Genomic DNA, 21,558 nt, shown 5'->3' on the forward strand with positions numbered 1-21,558 from the left:
ACTCAGCTTCTCCAAAATGTTTATCTTTCTACTGCTACTTCATAAATAGCTCTGAAGGCATATGATCAACAATAATTGAATTTTGTAGTAATGACCTAATAACAGAATCAAAGACAATAACTTACAATTAGACTGAAAGTAAAACTAAATGTCCGTTATCACTGTATTACGAGCGGTAATAATAATTAGAAATAACGTAAGTAAGATGCTAATAGTCACCGCAAGAAACAAACCACATCACTAGAAAGTACTTTCGAAGATCATCGTCTTCATTTTCAGCCTAAGCACACTTCGAAAAGGATTTAAACCATACGAAAGAAATTATGAATAAGTAAAAATTCTTAAAAAGAATTTTAAAAATATGCGAAGAAGAAATCTTCTTGTCACTAGAAATAGACATATGTTAATAGTAATTCACTTGTCACTGTTCACTGTTGTTTATTGTTTTTCTTTTTTCATTACCTTCCAGACGGCGGAAATGAGTAGTAAAAACACTGCTCCAAATGCCATTTATGTCCCTTTTATTTGAATTGAGTGCCGGTTTCTCCTTATGAATGTAATTAAAATTGGACAACAAAATGGTTTTCAAAAATCTTTATCATTGAAGTGGTACAAACAGGTACAACGGGAGGTCGACGGACACCCACCATCGGTCAACAACAGATGCCGAAGAGGACAAATGGATTAGCGTCCCCTTGTTCCACGTATTTTGGCAAAAATTAAGAAAGTATTGCATAAATATAACATCAAGTTCCTCCTAAATCTATAGAAAAATATATTACAAATTTTAAATCATTTTTTACTGATCCTCAGCAAAGTAGTGGCGTCTGTCGAGTTAAATGTCAATGTGATCATATATATATATATATATATATATATATATATATATATATATATATATATATATATATATATATATATATATATATATATATATATATATATATGGCAAACAAAAAGGAATATTTGTACCAGAATCGCTGAGCACATTCGTACAATCCAAATTTCGTAGCTTACAACAGTTATCTAGATTGGCATCACATCTCAATGAAAATAACCACAACATTGCTAATTCATGTTTGATTGAAAAAGCAAAAATAGCAACAGAACGGAAAATTAAAGAAGCTTATTACATTCATAAGGAAAAACCGGCACTCAATTCAGATAAAGGTGAAACAAACAGCGGTGCAAATCTATCTTCAACAAGAGGGGACGAGAAAGACATCCCCCCCCTTTTTTTTTTTTAGCGATATTCAAAATATTTATGAAGTTGAAAAACAATGCTGTAGAAGTTCAGGGAAGCAGAGTTATCTTCAACATTGGGACCGGGCAGATTTGAGGCTTATTATGGGGGGGCATCAATTTCATCTCATTTTCCTTTGTGGCAATTGGACACAAATCATCACATTTCTCCTCCCAAAAAACACATTTTAAATCGGATTATTGGGCTGACAGTATCCCCAATTTCAAGATTGGAGTTAACATGTCCCCCTCATCCCCCGGATTTGCGCCAGCGGACATAAATGCCATTTGGAGCAGTGTTTTTACTACTCATTTCCGCTGTCTGGAAGGTAATGAAAAAAGAAAAAAAAGTAAACAACAGTGAACAGTGACAAGTGAATTACTATTAACATATGTCTATTTCTAGCGACAAGGAGATTTTTGCTTTTTTTACTTTTTGAGGTGTGCCTAGGCCGAAGATGAAGTTCTTCGAAAGTACTTCCTAGTGACGTGGTTTGTTTCTTGCGGTGACTATTAGCATTTTACTTATGTTATTTCTAAGTGTCCATTATTTGCCCGAAACTAAGAAAATGAAGCAACATTATTTTATGTAATATTTATTGATCTTGAAAATGCTTTTGATCGAGCGAACTGGAATTTCTTGATGGGAGTGCTAAAGAAGGATGGGAGGGAATGGAAAGGTCGAAGATTCATAAAAAACTACTATATAAATTAACAAGCAAGAGTTACATTATGGACGAGCAGCGCCGTAACTTAAATATTTTTCGGGGGGGGGGGCAAGCGTTAATACTCGTATTCGGGCCCACTCCTTCCATCTTTATCTTACTCTTTATAAGCCCACGGAGCCTGTGGGCCTCCCGCACGGCAAGGTCTGCGGGGCCGTTACTTACGACCCTGGGCCCATTCCATACATTACAAATTAATAAAGGGAATAATATTGAAAAATCTCAAAGCCATACGAATGAATATTATTTCTAGGGCCGCTAATAGTAGACATTTTTTACTGAAATTGGTCAACACTTATTTTTGTTTTATTTTGCCTTTTGTGTGCTGTTTTGTTTATGTAATGTAGTAAACCTGTTTAACGCTTCATTTACAATTTCATGTTCGTATCGTATATGGAGTAAGAAAATTTTATCTTAAAATGAGCCCCCTTCGAAGGACTGGTAGCTTCCCAGGGGGCAGTTGCCCCTCTGCCCTCACAAGTTACGGCCATGTAGACGAGATAAAAGAACTAACAAGAAAATGTAAATGGAATGGAGATAGTGGAGTTACCTTTCATCAGTCTTAGAATATCTCCGAGTTAGAAGAAGTAGTCGAGAAGAGTCCCTGACATAGAAAGTTATTAGGAGAAGAAAAGAGTTAACTTTAGAGACATTTGCTTTGGTAGATGGTACAGCTTTTAAAGCAGATTTTGAAATGAAAATTAAAAGAATATTAAAGAACAAATGCAGGAAAAGTTGTGAAAAATATAAGTAAGTGCCAAAGGTTTCAAAAACATTTATTTAAAAACTTTTTTAGAGGTAAATTTGACAAACCTATATAAAAAAATCTAAATAAGGAACAATCTTTGAGAAAATCTTAAAGAAAAGGTACAAAAGATAGAAAATGTTGACCACCGGTGCTCTATACTAAAAATAGGATATTTATCATTTAAATCTGATATATTCAATTACAAGATATTAACCGTTAATTTACAACATATTTGCTAAACCCAAAAATACATCTTTAAAACAGAAATTAACATGCGTTATCTACTAGACCTGCGAGGAGGGGTGCTGTTTACTGGAAAACATATACTTACATATGGAACTTTGAGAGACTGTTACAATTATCTGAAAGTGTCTTCTGAAGTCCTATTATGTTGTACTTTGAATAACCTATTCAAACAAACAAGCAAACAAAGAACTTGTGTTGTGAGGGATTGATGTTGCGAGTGATTGTACATTGATTATAATTATATGCAGTAAGGTTACATAGGGCCATCCATCAAATTTTCGAAATTGTCAATAATAAAACTTAAGCGATGTGTAGGACTGGGATATGTACCTCTGACAATCGGAGTGGTTCATTTCGTTCCCTTGGATGGCTAAAAGTTGCTAAAAATTCAAATTTCGAAGGATTTAACATTATTGTATCCTTTTAAGATGGGGCTTTATTGCAACATGTGGTCTTATAAATGAGTACAATGGTCCATTCTCTTTGCTAGGATAGGAATGCCTTGGTGCACCCCTCTCAAATTGCGGCAGGATTATATTGACCAATCTTCTGAATTTGAGAATTACCAGAAAATAAAAATTAGTAAATGTTAACTTCTCCCTCTAATTCCACAAATTTCCACCAAGTTTAGTGAATTTTTGTAACTTGAGTTAAAAAAAAAAAAAACTTCTCCCCACTATTAAAGATAATTAGGGATGTATCTGACTAGGAAGAAAAAAAATTTTTTTACAATTTAGTGATTATGCTTGAACGAACCTACCAAACTGAAGAAAAAATACAGCGAAAATCTTGGATTTCTTTTTCAAAAAAAAAATTTAAAAATGGACAAATGTTGAAATAAAATGAAAATAATAATTATAAATTACCAAGAATATGTAATCACTATTGGAGATATAAACTTTTAAGTACACAAGGCGTAGATAAAAACAATTCTAAAGCCCGAATAAAATTCTAAACAAAAAGAGAAGAAAATTCCAGCTGGGAATCGACCTCTAGGTCCTCAGAGCTGTGAAGCTCTCTTAAACATAAAAAAAAAAAGACACAAAATAGATATCAAATTTACTTTATATAGGCACACACAGAGTATTTTTTTTACTTTCAAATGACTCACCTAGTTGGAAACCTGAAACATTAACAATTCACAAAAATTAAAATAGCGAAATAATAATCAAATTTTAAACGTTTTCTTTATTGTTTAAGAATCTAACTAAAGAATTTTAATATTTCCGTTGAAATATAAAATCCTTCATTGACTTGAATTTAAAAAAAATGTGGAAAACAGTCATAGCTATATAGTCTTCGCAATCCTATCAACGATAATAAAACAATGGATTGTTTTGCTCACAGCGAGTTAAGGAGTCTTCTTAGGAACAATAAGGTCGATTTTATACGAAATTCACATTTTAATTGAACTTTATGAAACTTCACTTACTTTTCTTTTCTAACAAAAAGTCGTACTTCACGAGACACTTCTTTTAATGAATGTTGTTTTAATCTCGTTATAACTAGTTGCCAAAAGGGTCTTCGAACCGTTGCATAAACATTTTAAATGAAGTAAAATACGGTAAACAAAATATTCTTATATCACAGTTTCTCAAACATCAGCTTGCTGTACCATAAAAATAACGGGATACCTAAACTAAAGAATTATGACCCAAAATATCATTTGAAAATGATTAATTTAGTGTGTTCATTTACTGTCCATCTCATTTACATATCAAAATACACACGAAACAAAATAATTTTAAATAAATATAAATAAATCGTACAGGGAGTAATCTACACCCCCCAACACCCCCCTAACACCCCTCCAAATTTCTTTACACACACCCCTGGATGGAAAAGAAATACTCCCCCAAATCCAATTGTATCAATCAGTATCATATAGGTTATTTATTACATCAAGTTAAAAAAGGTTTAGCGTTTAGGAGAGAAAGCAATATTCTTATTTATTTTATTTCATTTCAAAATACGAAGCGACCTCGTTCTCATGTATGGTTTCGAGAACCACATGACCTCATTGTTTCGGGCGGTGTTTCGATCGAAACAATTGATAAAACAAACCCGCTCATACCCTCCTGGGCTCCGCGGTCGTTTCCGAGAAAAGAGACTGATAGATGCAGATGACTGAAATTGGTAGCGTCTTGAGCGGTCATTTACCTACCTCCTTCCGAATAAGGAAAAATGTGACAATATAGTAGTAAGCCTATACCAGATTCAGTTGTAAATGCTATTCTGCAACAGGCTCGCAACCAGAGGGGGGCTAGGGAGGGCCTGGCCCCCCTTAATTTTTCATGTCCCCTTCATACCTCAATACAAAATGCACAATTTAGATATTTGTAAGAGAATTTTTAATGACTTGGCCCCTCCTAACATATTCATGGCTCCCCAAAGCTCTGTGGCTGGTTTCGAGCCTGCTCTGCAAGTGGTGTATCAACGGACGGACGTTAGAAGGGTGTAGTCAAAACATTTTTAGAAATGAAGAGATCGACCGAAGTAAGAATTATATATTAGACTGAGTCTATTGTTATGCAGGAACGCATTTGGCGCTAGCTTAATTTTTATAAAGTATATTGCTCAAACCGAGTCACTTTTTTTTAACTAAAATTTACTTTTTTTCAAGTTGGTCACTAAAATTTACTTTTTTTAAAATTTGTCACTAAAAGTTACTTTTTTTGAGAGGTAAAGTGACTTTTTCGTGTGATTTATGTTTTGCGTTGGCAATTTTCTAAGCAAAATATAAAAACAAATGGAAAAACAAACTTGTTACTCATTACTCTTCTGAAAACTTCAGTATGTGAAAGAGTCAGCTTCATTCTCACTTCAGCTTTTATTCTTTCTAAAGCACAGTGGAAGTTAGTGGATGCTTAAGTTCTCAAGGTGGGGTTGAGAACCCTTCTGTGTCTATTCTTTCTTCTATCACAATAATCTTTTAGTTTTTTCTCGTAATAGTTAACGTTCCGCTCTACGTTGTGTATGTGTGTGTTTGTGTGGCTCATCATTTTCGTCTTGTGTTACGCTTCTTGTATGTTCTTCTTAAGAGTAGGTGATGAATGCTCTCAATGTTAAATTGAATATAATGTTTGGGATGAAGACATTCGGAAATAGGCCAGAACTGGTTCTACTTACTCAGAAGCTTTTACATCTGCTAAGTTTGCTTACCATAACTACAAAGCTTACTTTGAAAACCTAAGAAAGGAGGAAGCTCAAAAAGAAGAAGTAAAGAAGAAACAAAACAACAAACAAAGAGAGAGGTGATAGAGAAATTGACAAAGGAAGAAAGGGGCATGATGAGATTTTCGTCACTTTTTCGTGTGCTTTTGGCCATTTTTTGGTCACCTTTCAACTATTTACAAGAGACCAGACCACTATGAGCCCAGGGATTATTAAAATTAGGGTATATTAAAGAAGACAAAATAGAAAGATACAAAAGGTTTGTAAATCGAAAAACTGGATTTCTGGAAAACAACTAAATCAATGAATAATTTTCTTATGAAAGATGTTCAGAGCCAATATCGTAGCCAGGAAGGGGCAGGAACGGAGATTAAGAGATCAAATAATATTACAACAATTAACGTTAACAGCAGGGTTAGAATATTAAAATAATGAAATTAGAACTATGTACTGTATAAATTACTAAACGAATGTGATTTCAGCATGGGACGAGGGAATTTTTTCCCAATTAATATTTTGGAAAAATATCATTCACTAAAACTTGCTGGGGGTGAATAAATTGAAATAATTTTGCAAAATAATTACAATAATTCGTATGTAATCAATTCACGTGTAATTACGGGGTAAAATAGTAGAGGTTAATTCCTAATACAGTGAAACTTCTCTTAACGGGCATCTTTGAATAGTGGACATCTTCATAAGAGGACAAACTTTCTTATTCTTCCATTCCATAAATATGTGTGGTATGGTGTTATGAGAGAGAACCCTTCCTTTTAGGGACACCTCTCATTTACGGACAAATAATCGTGTTCCACCCATGTTCGTTTTGAGAAGTTTCAGTAATAAATGCTCAAATGTGTAAACTTACTTTATTGAACCTACCACTGCGAAGAGCTGATATTATTATTATTATTATTATTATTATTATTATTATTATTATTATTATTAGTAGTAGTAGTAGTAGTAGTAGTAGTAGTAGTAGTAGTAGTATTGCAATAGTTGCGTAACAAAATCTGTTTAAGTTTGTTTAAAAATTATATTACTATTCTGAGAGCACACACCCCCTTTTATTTTGAACACCCCCCAAGTAAAAATTTCTGGCGTACTTACTGAATCTCAAACAAGCAGAAAGCTCTTAAGGCTGTGTTCAACACTCGGAATGCGTTGGGATTTCCTTATATAATAACATGGCATATTTCTTTCCAGAATATTATGAAAACTATTTATTTTATACATTTCAAAATTCGTCCAAATGTTTGTTAGTATCAATATTGCATGTTCACTTTTACTTTTTCTTGCTAGGATAACATTAGAGGGCGCTAATTAAAAATTAATTTTCTTCCATTTAAAAGCTGTTTAATATATGGCCCTACATTTTTGCAACAACGTAGAACAGCAGATAGGAGACTAACCAGGTAGGTTTCATTCTCTACCCCCCGCTAGGTCACGTGCACGAATTTTTGGTTGTCCCCGGAGATAAAGAAACCGATGGGATGCAGATTGACAGCAGAAAAGTGCCAAGTCTGTTTTCTCTCTCTTCATAGATCTTAAAGATTTCATTGATTCTACGTAAACATCTCCGCGAATAACTACCTGTTGAGGTATATTGAAGCTAACGACGTTTTAGAAAATCTTTGTTGCTTTGAAGTGAGGGAAGTGTTCATCTTATAAAAGTAGTTTCGAACTGTATAGTGTAGAGTAAACTAGCTTATTTGTCGCATCAACTGACAAACGTTTGCAAAGAGATCGAGGAGGATTTATCCTGTTGTGATGTATAGCGAACTGCAAAATAGTTACTATATGTGTAAGAAGAAAACGACCGAGAATTGCTTTTCGATATATCGTGTCGTTTATGCTCTATGAAAATCAATATTGAAAACGGAAATAGTAGTAAATTTCTACCATTTCCGGTTTTCAATAGAGAGACAAGAATGGAGATGGTATATTTTCTAGAGACATTGAATCAATTCTCTAAAACCGCTTGTCGCTAGCTAATATGTTTTTTGATTTAGGGCCCGTAAGTGATCCACCTCTATGACTTCCTATTTATATAGAAGATTGAGAGAGGAGATGGACCTATTCGTAGGACGTTAAATCGATTCCAGAAAATCCTTCTCGATATCTCTTGCCGCTTTTGATGTGATACCTGTTAACAGACAGACGGATATAGCCGTTCTATTAGACTTCCGATACTTACGCATAGAATAGTTTGGAAGTTTAATAAACCCAGGTAGAAGAAATAGTATTCACAAATATAAAATCAGACAGTAATAATCTGGGATACGCAAAGATGCTATGTAGTACACACATATATGACACTATAAGACGCATCAAAAGTTAAATATTTTATATTTTATAGGGACAGCAAGATATGTTTAAATACACTTAATGAAATGAAACATATGGGAAAGTCAATCATTCAGCGTCTTTAGAAACTATCACAATAGGAATTTATTAAATAAAACAGCCATGGAAGTTATGGAGGAAACTGTAACACTAAAAATTAAGTCTATAATAATAAACGGAAGCTTTTAAACTTAAGATCATTGTCGAATTCCAAAAACGAAGATTTGATGACATATATATCGGAGATATATTTTAAAAACAATGATAACTAATATTCTTCAAAGTAATTGTACAATATTGAAAGGTTATGAGAAAATGTCCGTATCTAGGTTTTGCATAATCACACGTGGTGAGACAAACGACAAGAGAAAACGAGATGGAAGTAAGACCTTATAAATTTTACCATATTGTAAAATTTAAAGTGATGGAGCTCCTCTTTGAAAGAATAGCCTAGAGCTAATTTAAGACTTCATGAGGTTTACTAAATTTACTGCCATTAGAAACACTTTTAAAAAATCAAATTTCTTGTGGTACACTCCAATTCACTTATGAATGAAACACTATAGCAACATTACCTGTTCTGCTGAGTTGAACATAGAATACTTACGGGTTATAATTCATGTATTTCAGTTCACTTACTGTCGAACAGATCACTTCCTTCTCCCTGTAACGTTCAATACAGGAGAAAAGGGGACACCACAAACAAACTGAAATGACCCATCACATTTCCAGGAGAATGGAATCCTAATTGTAGAAATTTCTCGAGACTTCATACTAGTCCAAAATTATCCTTGAGACAGCCAAACATATTTTCCAAAGCCAAACATATTTTCCAAAGGACTATCAGTTATTCTTCCTACACTTAGCCTTCAATGATAAAACGATAACTTCTGTGTAGATTTTCTGTTACTTTCAAAATAGCTCAATAGATCGAAAACAACTTATATCATCCAGTTCAACATAGCGCTGAGTAAGACGTGAGGCAACGATACAAAATTTAGTCAAATTTTGACCTATTGCTGAACTAAAATAATAAAATTCTAGTGTATGTAGCTGTTGACGTATTTACAGTCCTAATCTATCTTCATCGAAGACATATTCAAAATCGCATTTTTGTTTAAAATACTTTGAACACCTACAATGTAGGTCAACGTCCCAATACAACTTCTCACAAAGTGCGCCAAAAGCTTATGTAAATTCTCGAACCCAGATAGCTTCACCGAGAAGAGGGGGTTAAAATTCTGTGTTTAAGCGGCTGCCAAGAGCAATTTAAATTTTTACACGAAACCTATGAGATTATAGAAACAAATCTAGATAGCCAATGAAAATTCTAAAGATGAATTGCGCATTTCGTGCATGAGTCCGAGAATTGAAGGGGGTAAAACTAGTTGAAATGCCTCTTACGAGGATATGAAAGATTAGTCACGAAAATTATTATAAAAATATACTTCTTTATTCAAAAGAACCGAGTAAGGGCGAAAATAATTTAGAAGTTTTGAAATGTGAGACTTATGGACAAAAGGGTGGGAAATTTTCCCGGTTATCTTTTGAAACTATATATTTTTTTTTTCTGTTGAGCATCGTTTTAAGAAGCTAAATGTATACTGAATAAAATTTGAAAGTAGTCATATTTGTTCTAAAATAACAGAAAAATATTAAACCTTTTAATAATATAAAAAACAATTAAGAAAATTACGAAAAAATAAAAAAAAAATACAATGTAGAATCACAGAAATAAAGAAATGTAACTAACCTGAAAAGAGTACAAGCTCCTTTGTAATTTTATTTTACTCGCGTGTTTCACGTTCCTGTCCAATGAGAGGAGATTTAACACCTGAAGAACTATGTTTTGACCTGCGAAACACCATTGTTCACATTTTCTCTTGCTTTTGTAGGCAAACAATACAAAGTAATGTGATAGTTTTCTGTTGTTTTGCAAACCACGGTATCCCAACCAGTACTTATTATGATCACGCCAGAAATGAACGTCAAGTTTCCATAGGAATTATTATGATATCTATCACTTTAATTACTGAAGGATCTTCTGCCTTATCCCAGGACATTCTTCGTTCGACTACTCCACTTATAGATCAGTCCATGGAACGTTAAACTTAAAAAAAAAAAAAAAAAAAAAAAAAAAAAAAACAGAGGCGTCCTTTCTGGTAGTAATGTACCTCATATTCCAAATTTCATCATACCAAGCAATTTTCCTCATTCGACACATACAGACATCTTCGTAAACATGGTGTCTATTGGGGAGCACGAAACACAGTATGTTAAAGAAAGTGGCGGAGTACCATAGTGCTTGGAAGTTTCTGGATTGTGGTTAAGTAATCTTGTAATGATTGCGTGGGACTTACGATTCATATTATAATTAGTATCACGGAAGAATATGCGAGTAACCTGCTTCTGATATTGTCTTATACTAGGTGTAAATTTACTTGCAACCTAAATTTGCTTTGTGTACACATAGTAAACTTTAATTTGATATTTTTTTCTTTCTTTCAGAATTCCCCGTGGACGGACCGAGAAAAATGTGAAGAACTGATTACAGTGTTAGCACCTCTGTTGGAAAACAACCCTCCTTCTCCTGAAATGTGCAAATTCTTTTCTGAACACTGTAGCAAGCACCCTCGCTCACCTCTTGTATGTGATGTATTCACTCCCATAGTGCATCGGATTCTCAAACACAACGTAGTAAGTACCAGATTTTTTTTTAATCCATAATATCACTGCTATACATTTCTAATGTAAAAATAATACACTCAAAAAACGTGAAAGAAGGTATGATTGAAATAAAAAGATAAAGGGAAGGAGATTTCTTTTTAGTTTAACGTCTTACGATTATACCCTTTAGGCTAAAGAAGACGGACGATTAATGAAAGTGAATGATTGTCAAATAAATTTCTCCACCAGGAAGCGAACCCAGGACAACATGCACTAGCCACTAGACTAGGAAGTAAGGTTTTTGGCATGTGTAAACAAGACGAATGATTGTGGAACAATTGGTGGAATAAATATGTGGGAGAACACGGAAGAACCCCGAGAAAACCCATGGACGCAATATTGTCCTCGCGTCACTTAGTCTGGGATTGAACGAGAGACCTTTCGCTTCAGATATAAGAAGAATATTTTGATACAGCATTAAAGTCGATTGATTTTTGTTTGTCAAAACGAAGATTTTTGTAGCATAATATGTGGAAGATCTTAATTGGAACAAGTGATCTCCTAGTGAGGGCTGAATACTCATGATGAATTTTATATTAATGCATGTTTGTCTTTTGACGCATTTTTTTAAGCACATCTTCAAACGATCCAGATAAATGTGTCACCAGAATAAAGTCAAAACATTTTGCATGGAAAAATGCTTAAGATTTATTCGTTTGTCTTCATCATCCTTCATTTTTATGTCTCTCTGTTCCGGCTAGGCTAAAGGAGACGGAAGATTCGTTTAAAGCGTTAATAAATTTCGTTAGAAGCAAAATCTATATTTCTTTAAGTCTTTGTTTCTTTGAAAAAAGTCTTGTATTTATTCGATGAGCTCATAAATAGGAGTTAAAGTTCTTACAAGAAATCTATCAGCTTCCTGTTACGAATTTGTTATTATTGGCACACGTTTAAGTCATGTTTCTCTTCCCTTGCGCACGAGGTGCTTGGTTTAACTTTCGCCTATCTTTGATCGCCTGTTTCCAAACGTAACAGTTTTCTTAAGATTTGTGAGAACCATTCGTCCCTCGTTAGTTGTATTTGTATTTATCCTTGAGTTTTAATTTGGCTAAGAGCAATGACCTCTGTATCTTTTAGCTCTTTCTTTGCTAAACCATATGGACATGTGTAAAAATGCTTGTTCCAAACTGTGTGGATGAAATCTTGAAGTGCCATTGGAAGTTTTATATTCTGTTGAAAACGTAACATTCATATGAAATCACACGTGTCAATGTTTGTTATTAATAGTCATAGTATATTAATTAATTAATTAATGTTTAGGATTAGGATTAGGAGTTAGTTTCCTGAGTTTTCGGCCTCTAAGGCCATGTTAGCCCGTCACATGTGAGGTGATGCGCTAAAAAAAAGTACACATTATCCAAGGAAAGGAAAGGAAGAAAGCGGCCTGGGACACATGTAAGGTACCATCCCGCCATTTGGCACATAAAAGAACAACCGTAATATAAGAAATACGTCTACCATTGGGGTCTTTCTTTCTTTCTTTCTTTTTCTTCTTTTAAAAATAAAAACAACTAACAATATCGAATGTGTATTGAATAAAAAATTCTAGTGAAATTGCAATATCGGAAGTACAGAAAATTTATGAAAATGATGCGAACACCTCTAGGTAGTCAGGTGAAATAGAAATGAAAGGAAAATTTTAAGTCTTACGTCCCACGGTTATGTTGGCTAGGCTAAAGTAGACGGTGATGAAAAATAAATACAATGGTGGAATGAAGAAAGGAAGGGGAAACGGGAGAACTCCGAGAAAACCCACGCACACGGTCAGGTGGAATAGAACGGAACGGAGACCTGTGTTGAAGAGGGAAGACGGTGGTGATGGAAAATAGTAGACCTTGCTGAATTTAAAAGAAGTCAAATTGTGGGTATACGGTTATGTGAAACTTTCTCGTTGAATTTTTTCCTAGTTAACTGTCTCCATTTCCTTCTCGAAGTCACGATTTCTGCTGGTTTGTTTTCTCTGCCAATGGATATAGTAACAGTTCTACTAAACCAGAAGATCCATACGAACATATTTTAGATGTTTTTTCTTTCTTCGCTGAATTATTACTTTAATGAAATACTAATCATTACAGAAAGTACAAGTGCCATAGTTTGAATATTTATATTACACGTGCCAATCCTTATTTATTTTAATCCAGAGAGATATGGAAGTAAATGAACATAGATACATATTACAAGAATGGAAATTGCATACTGCTGTCTGGCATAAGTGCATGAGATACATCTCTTTAGTTGATAAAACTCATTAAGCTGGCTTCCAATTTAGATAGTCGATCGATGGAACGAAGCAGTCCGGAGCTCCCGGACGGTAATTGATGGGATTTTCTGCTTTTACTCTCCTTTTTCTCCTGCCTTAATTGCTGTTGAATTTAAAGAAAATGTTTGATTAAGCCTTTACTTCCAACAACTCTTTCGCATAAATCATCACAATTTTGCAAAGAAGGTAAGAACACTAATGTTGACCTGTATAACAAATTTCAGATCACTGAACATCCACTACATATAAACCATGGAAACGCAGCTTATTCGTATTCGAGAGCACTTCGATTTGAATCTCTGCAACCACCTTTTCTGATAAATATTTCTCTCAGAACAGAAAATCACTAGTATCAAAGTTACTATCAGATCCGCTTTTATCAACTGGCTTAGGGACGAAATGTCCGTGCAAGGAAAAAAGTTTAAAAAAAATACTTACCGTAAAAAAAGAACTTTTCAAAAATAACTATAGTTAACATAACTACAATAAATACGAAAGGTGCCAGATGTTCCTTTTATTGTGGCTTTTATTTATCTCTACTGTTCAAAAACAATCGTATTAGAAGCGACAGTAGGGATGACGGGTCTCGGCCTCGGTTCGTAGCCAGAGAGCGTTTTAGCTTGACCTTAGACTAGCTATGAGGGGTATAATTCATCATAGGTGCGCAGCTCGCTCCTCCAAAACTGACATGTCATTGTTGTTGTAATTATAAGACTAATATATCGTGGTGGACGAGGGCGCTAGGTCACAGTGAGCCCAGAGCGCAGTTGATGTCAAACGTGGGTCTGGATATTGTCTACAAATGACTTACGTTAGCCCACGAAAACAGGGCGAGGAAGTGGTCTGGAAATGAAAATATTTAGACTGTTTATATATAGTAATACCTTTTAATTTGGTCACATATATCTGTGAAATCAGGCATATATGACTAGTTAAAGTTTATGAGATTTGTAGTACTTATAATACAAGTTTTTGATTGTGTGTGTGTATTTTTTTTTCCTTTTTAACACGAAATATCACCGGGAAGGGGCGAAGAGGCGTACCTTGATTTTTATAATTTTACAGGAGAATGATTTGAAATTTCTCGTTTTCGAAAACATGTAGAAATAAGCGTTAATCTTAGTTTTTTTTTTTTTTTTTTTTTAAGGTGCTATTAAATATCGGCCACGTTGTACTTTGGAAACATGCCTGAATCAATTACGCTCATTGACCCTTTCTTTCTAAAGAAAAAGTTCAAGTTATGCCCTTCTGAAATTATAAATAATATGGCTCTTATAAATAAGATATATTAAGCAGTGTTAAGCATACAGAGATGCACTGATAACACTCCTTATTGTGCATCATTTACTTACATTTCTGGTCTCTTTTGAAAGTACCAAATTAAATTTTCAGTGTTTACAAGAAGTCGAAATGTTTTATTTTCGCACTCTATTTTTTTCTAGTAATGAGTGTTTTGTTATTATACTCGTATTTTTAATTCACTGACAGTGTTATTATTTACCAATCAATGTTAGAAAATAAGAATATTACAGAAAAGCATTATTCACAAAAAACATTTGCAACTGAAATCATCTTGCGTATTAAAGTTACTAACAGTACCAAATGTATTACGGTTCCCATTATTTTATGAGATAGTAAAATAATATTCTATTACATTCCGATTTGTTTCACTCACATAATTAATATTAATAAGAAAAGTAATGACACTTTGTTTTAACCGTATTATTACACAAGAGATAGGTTCTTAAGAATATTGAGTTATAATTCTTTATACTGTATTAGGACCTTCTGCAAATATTTTACTTTTCTGACTGTGAAAATTCATAAACCCAGGATCTCTTACAATAGGTGTATCTTCTTGACATAAATTCATTAAGTTCGAATACGGTATTTCTGTGGCGAGATTCTCGAGAGCTACTAGCTATACTTAGGGTTCTTCGTTAATGTTACTTTTCTTTGTATTGTGACAGCACTGTATGTCTAAATTACTATCTTTGAAGTAAATTTTGTCTGATTGTTTTTCAATCACCATCAGCTCCCATATACTTAGGTAACTGTCCAGTCAATTCTTCATGAACGCCTTTGTGCTTTTTTGACAGCCATGATAAAAAAAAGTTAGGTGTTCGTTTTTCTTTTCGTGTATTCCTAGAAAGTAATTTATAATTCAAAAATAAAAATCACGAAGGACTAATAAAATTAGGGTAGAATAGCTGTATCTTAGACCTGTCTCTAACTTTTTTTGGGGGTCATTGTTTGCCAACATTACGATATTGTGTGTGCATCCGCAATTCTAAGTGTGTGCATTTTCTGTCCATGAGTAATTATTACTGTGCTGTAAATGCCCTAGATTTCTTTTATTGGTTTTTCAATGTAGAGACTAAACAAAATTGGTAACAATGAGCATCCTTTCTAATCCCTTTCTGCAATTGCTGCTTCTCTCTCCTGCTACCTCAACTGTTTCCTTATATTCCTTTTACTCGTTTCATATTATTCTTCACATTTTATAGTTTATTCCTGTTGCATTCAAAATTTGGAATATTTTGTTCCATTTTACATTATCAAACATTTTTTCAGATCCACAGGTGTTACGTAAGTTGCTCTTTCCACTCCAGTTCTTTCTTCTCTTAATGCAAGTATTGCTCCCCTCTTTCCGTTCCTGTTTTCTTTCGAAATCCAAACTGGTCATCTGCTAGTACTTCTACCTTGGATTCCAGTCTTTTTATAGAGTATCTTTGTCAAGATTTTTGAAGCATGAGTAACCAAGCTTATCTTTCTGTGATTCTTGCATTTTCCATCACCTGCTGCTTTTAGTATTGCTACTATCTTGCTGGTCTGGAAGTATGTAGGCACATACTCTTCTTCATAAATGTTGTTAACTGATTTATACAAAATGTACTGAACTTCCTGTCTCGCACTTTGTGAGATTTCTGCTGGTATCTCATTTACACCTGGAGCTTGTCTTATGTTTTAGATCTTTTAATGCTTTGTCGTACTGTGATCTGAATATGAAGTCTTCTTTTGCCATTTTTTCTACTGCCTCCATGTGTCCTAATTCTTCAAATAGATTGTCGCTTCCTTAGAGCCTTTCTAAATGCTTCCTCCATATTTTCACTTAAACCCCAGCTTGAGTCATGGGTTTTCCTTCTTTATCTTTTAGTACATTTGTTTTTGGTCTTCGTGGTTTTAAATTCATTTCAGCCACATATACTCTTCCTGTGTTCATATCATCTTTCTGTTTTTTCACATTGTTGTCTAATCCACTACTCCTTGGAAAGTCTGCGTTTACGAATGATCTGATTTCTTATTGTTATGCTGCGTCTTAGCCTCATTGTTGTTGATATTCTTCAATTTCCTTATCTCATCCATAAAGATCATAATTTCTTTTGTAATCCATTCTTTCCTTACTATCTTTTCGTGGTAACCTAATATTTCCTTTGTGGTCCTAATACTTCATAATTAAGTTTTCATGAATGACAATTCCTTGTTAATTTCATCTTTCGTTGGTTATTGTGCTATCTTAGCTAATGTCTTTCTCGCGCAACTTTTTTGAATTTCTTTGTTCTTTAGCTTGTCTATATCAGGTCTTCCTTTTTCTTCTTCTTTTATCCTAACTTCTTAAATTTCAACTGATTCTTCATGATACTAAGTTATAGTCACTGGGTAACCGCTCCTAAGTAACTTGCACAGTTCTTAATTTGATTTCTGACCTTTCCTTAACAAATATATAATTTATTTGATATCTCTATAAATATCCTAGCATTTCTCACATATAAATCCTGCACTTATGTTTCTTGTACAAAGTATTTGTTACTACTTGCGTGTTCTTCGCGCAAAATTCAGTCAGTCTTTCTCCTCTTTCGTTGTGATTTCCTAGTCCATATTTCCCTACTGTTTTCTCTTCTACGCCCTTTTCTACGATCGCATTCCAGTTTCCTACTATAATAAGATTTTCTTCTCCTTTAACACCTTTCATGACATTTCCAGTAGCTTCATAAACTTGCTCTACTTCTTCATCATCGTGCGCTGTCGTTGGCATATATATTTAGATAATAGTTTTATCCCCCTGTTTTCATAGCTAGTTTTACTGCTATGATTCTGTCGTTTACTATTATTATGTTGTAACTTCTTGCTCATCGTCCTATCTTCTTATTAATTGTAAATCCTACTCCAGTCACGCAGAAGTAAGTTAAAAATTGTATAGATAAATATCGATTTGTTGGTTTATCATTCCAAGATTGTATGTTGATTTGCTCGTCATGGGAACGAAACACGGTAGCTAGGATACTTGTTTGTTTTATATATATATATATATATATATATATATATATATATATATATATATATATATATATATATATATATATATATATATATATATATATATGCATGTATGTATAATATATTGAAAATTTAAGTTACGTCAACTAATGTGTTATTATTTCTATAGAAAATAGTGAGTATTAATAATTCGTAAAAATGAAAAAATAATCGAACTGTGTGACCAAATGTATCGTTATATAATTAATGGTGTTTTACGCCCAGGAACCTTGGAGATAGCTTTGAAGTAAAGTAAAACTATCTCAAGTATGTTATAAGCAAGAAATAATTTTAAAAAATAATAAAAACGGAGTATATTTTGTTAAGGAATAATAAGAAAGTTTATAGAAATACTAAAATGAATACTCACGAAAATGGAAATAGCCCTACTGCTAGAGTCGAAGATACCAATCTGACAGCATCTGAACCAACAAATATGGTCAATCTTATAGGGCAACTAGCTCAGTAAATGAACTTAATGTCTCAACAGTTAAATACCAACATGGAACAAATAACGCAAATGTTAAATACCGACAAGAAAGAAACAGATGCCAAAATGGAACACATGACACAACAGTTACAGAGTAAATAACAGCATGGAATAAGTGACACAAAAGTTAAATACCAAATTGGATTACACCGAGACTAAAATGTAACAAATCCTTCATAGATTTGATATTGTAAGAGGTTCACTCAAAGCAGTGGAAACTCAAATTGACGTTTGTTCGAGTCAGATTCAGAAACTCCAGGAAGGAGTGCAAACCGTTAAGAAGAAGTTTGAAGCGGTGGATGGCAACCCTAAACTTGTCGTAAACCTAACAGAGACCGAACTAAATACCGTTGAATCTCGACTTGGTGAAGAATCTAGGCATCTACAGGAATGCTATTCCGGTATAGGAGACATGGGTTCTACTTCTAGGAATAAGGATGGTGAAAGAAGAGTAATACAGAATACGGAAGCTCATGTGCAGCGGGATGTTTATGCTCACGTAAATCCTAACAAATTCAGGAAGTTTAAAACATATTTTAAATTTAGTGAAATAAGATCAGTGACAAAATTTAGTGGACGTTGTGGTGATATTCCGGCAAGCACATTTGAAAAATTGGAAGCAGAATGTGATTTGATAGGTGTAAATAAGTCTAGTATTCTTAAAATCTTACCCCATATTTTGTTACTGGCTTGCTCGGTATGGTTTAAGGTTATCCAAAATAATTTACATAGCTATGTTGATTTTAAAAGAGCATTAGTAGCAAATTTTGATAATGATTTTATACTGTACTAGCTAATCGAGATGCTCAGATAAGAAATATACGTTTTGATCCTAAAGTAAACAAAAGCCTCACAGATTTTGTAATAACAACTTACAATGATTTGAAACTGTTAAATCCATACCAACCACAATCTCGTATTATTCCATCAATAAGTGTGTTTTTCCCTTTTTTAGATTACAGCAGATCCTCATATTCTCACAGTGTATTATAATCTTGTGATAGTTCAGAATTTCGAGAATCAAATGATGGTGCACAATAACGCAAACGGAAGTCATCCTATCCATTTACTGGTACAGTACGAAACATTGATGTCAAGAAAGATAATGGTCCTAATGAGAGAAGCAACAGGTTTCCTTGTAATAACAATAATTCAGCTGAACCTAGGTTTAATAGAAATGATAATACTCGTAATTTTAGAAACAATCGGCACAATAGGTTAGTTTCTCTCGCAACTTTAAATTTCGTAACTGTTTTAGAGGTAACAGAAGTATCCAAGATGATGTACACAGAAATGATGAATTCAACAGAATGCGAAATTCTAGGCAAGAATGTGCTATACAATGTGATCTAATTCAACCTTTATATAACAATACTTGAAGCTAGATGTGTATGGCATGGAGTCGCAGGTCGTGCAGTATGAACAGGTGCTCGATCGTGTTGAAAGATGCAATCGCCATCCCCGAATTGCTCTTCAACAGTGAGAAGCAAGAAGGTGCTTAAAACATCAATGTAGGCAGTGTCGCCAATTTAGCGACTTTGTCACTAGAACTAACGACTTTTGGAAGTGTCTAACGACAAAAATTTTTATTTAGCGCCTAGCGACATTTAGGAATTCAACTATTTTGTTCTATATTTATATTAAAGTTTCCAAAATTTTACAGTCTGTAATACTAATAATTACTTTTACACACTCGGTTGCACTACTGCTATGAGCGACTTACTTCGTTGGATTCATCGCTGCTATGAGGATTATGCCCTTCTTCACTATGTTTCGGAAATCCGGGAATTTCCCGTATCTAACTGGTTGCATAATAGCTGGTAACCTCTTGCATTGCACAGTGCGTACAGTGACAGTGACGCTGGAGAACATTATGCTTTTCTGGTTCAGTGTAGTGCGTGTGATTTATATATTAACTGCGGTCGTTCTTAATATAAATTATACAGAAATTTCGTGGGGTGAGTTCGGTGAAGTGTTCCAATACGAAAGCAATATGAATTCCCCAACCCCCCCAAAAAGATAATCATACTCTATAAGAGGCAATGGGGAAAAGTGATCCAAAATTTTAAGTATTTGCAAACTTTTAATGCTATATTTATTAATTTTGTATTCTTCAAAGCGCATAGTGCAGTGGTTTTGTCAAGATGGTTATTTTTTTAAAAGAATAAATACTCGAGTCTTCCATTGTACATGAAAAATATTTAAATTATTTTAATTCCTGTGTAAAATTATATAGCGACTTGGCAGGAGGCGTTTAGCGACTTCTAGCGACTTTAGAATACTAAACTAGCGACATTTCATGCTGGCGAGTTGGCAACAGTGAATGTAGGCCTGTCCTGTGAGAGTGCCATGCAAAACAACAAGAGGTGCAAGCCCCACCAAGAAAAACACCACCTTCGAATTTTACTGTTGGCACTACACACGCTGAAATATGACGTTCACCGGGCATTCGCCATACCACACCCTGCCATCGGATCGCCACATTGTGTATCGTGTTTCCTCGCTCCGCACAACGTTTTCCCACTTTTCAATCGTCCAATGTTTACGCTCCTTACACCAAGCGAGGCGTCGTTTGGCATTTACCTGCGTTATGTGTGGCTTGTGAGCAGCCGCTCGACCATGTAATTTTCTCACCTCACGCCTAACTGTTATAGTACTTGGAGTGGATCCTGGGTAGATGTCTGCCTATTACACTTTACGACCCTTTTCAACTGTCGGCGGTCTCTGTCAATCAACAGACGAGATCGCCCTGAACACTTTTGTGCTGTACGTGTCCCTTCACGTTTCCACTTCACTATCACATCAGACACAGTGGACCTAGGGATGTTTAGGAGTATGGAAATCTCGCGTGCAGACTTCTGACAGAAGTGACACCCAATCACCTGACCACGTTCGAAGTCCGTGAGTTCCGCGGAGCGCCCTATTCTGCTTTTTCACGATGTCTAATGACTACTGAGGTCGCTGATAATGAGTACCTGGTAGTAGGTGGCAGCACAATGCACCTAATATGAAAAACGTATGTTTTTGTGGGTGTCCGGATACTTTTGATCACATAATGGGGATATATATATATATATATATATATATATATATATATATATATATATATATGTATGTGTGTGTGTGTGTGTGTGTAGTATAGTATATTGAAGATTTAAGTTACGTCAACAAATATGTTATTATTTCTATAGAAAATAGTGAGTATTAATAATTCGTAAAAGAAAAAAATAAGCGAGCTGTGTGACCAAATAGGATCGTTTTAACTTTCTATCCTCCAATTTGT

At 34.2% G+C, this 21,558-nt stretch overlaps 1 protein-coding gene across 1 annotated transcript in view; it reads left to right on the forward strand.

Annotated features, from left to right (window-relative positions):
* Window positions 1–21,558, forward strand: part of LOC145685965 (C-Maf-inducing protein-like) — a 504,177-nt gene that overhangs the window by 411,594 nt on the left and 71,025 nt on the right. The window contains exon 6 of the mRNA XM_081758762.1: window positions 10,990–11,178. Coding sequence (XP_081614888.1) covers window positions 10,990–11,178 — 189 coding nt within the window. The remainder of the gene's footprint in view (window positions 1–10,989; window positions 11,179–21,558) is intronic.

Source organism: Thermobia domestica, chromosome 1 (genome assembly GCF_964235325.1).
Source record: "Thermobia domestica chromosome 1, izTheDome1.hap1.1, whole genome shotgun sequence".
In the NCBI taxonomy this organism is placed as follows: Eukaryota; Metazoa; Arthropoda; class Insecta; order Zygentoma; family Lepismatidae; genus Thermobia; species Thermobia domestica.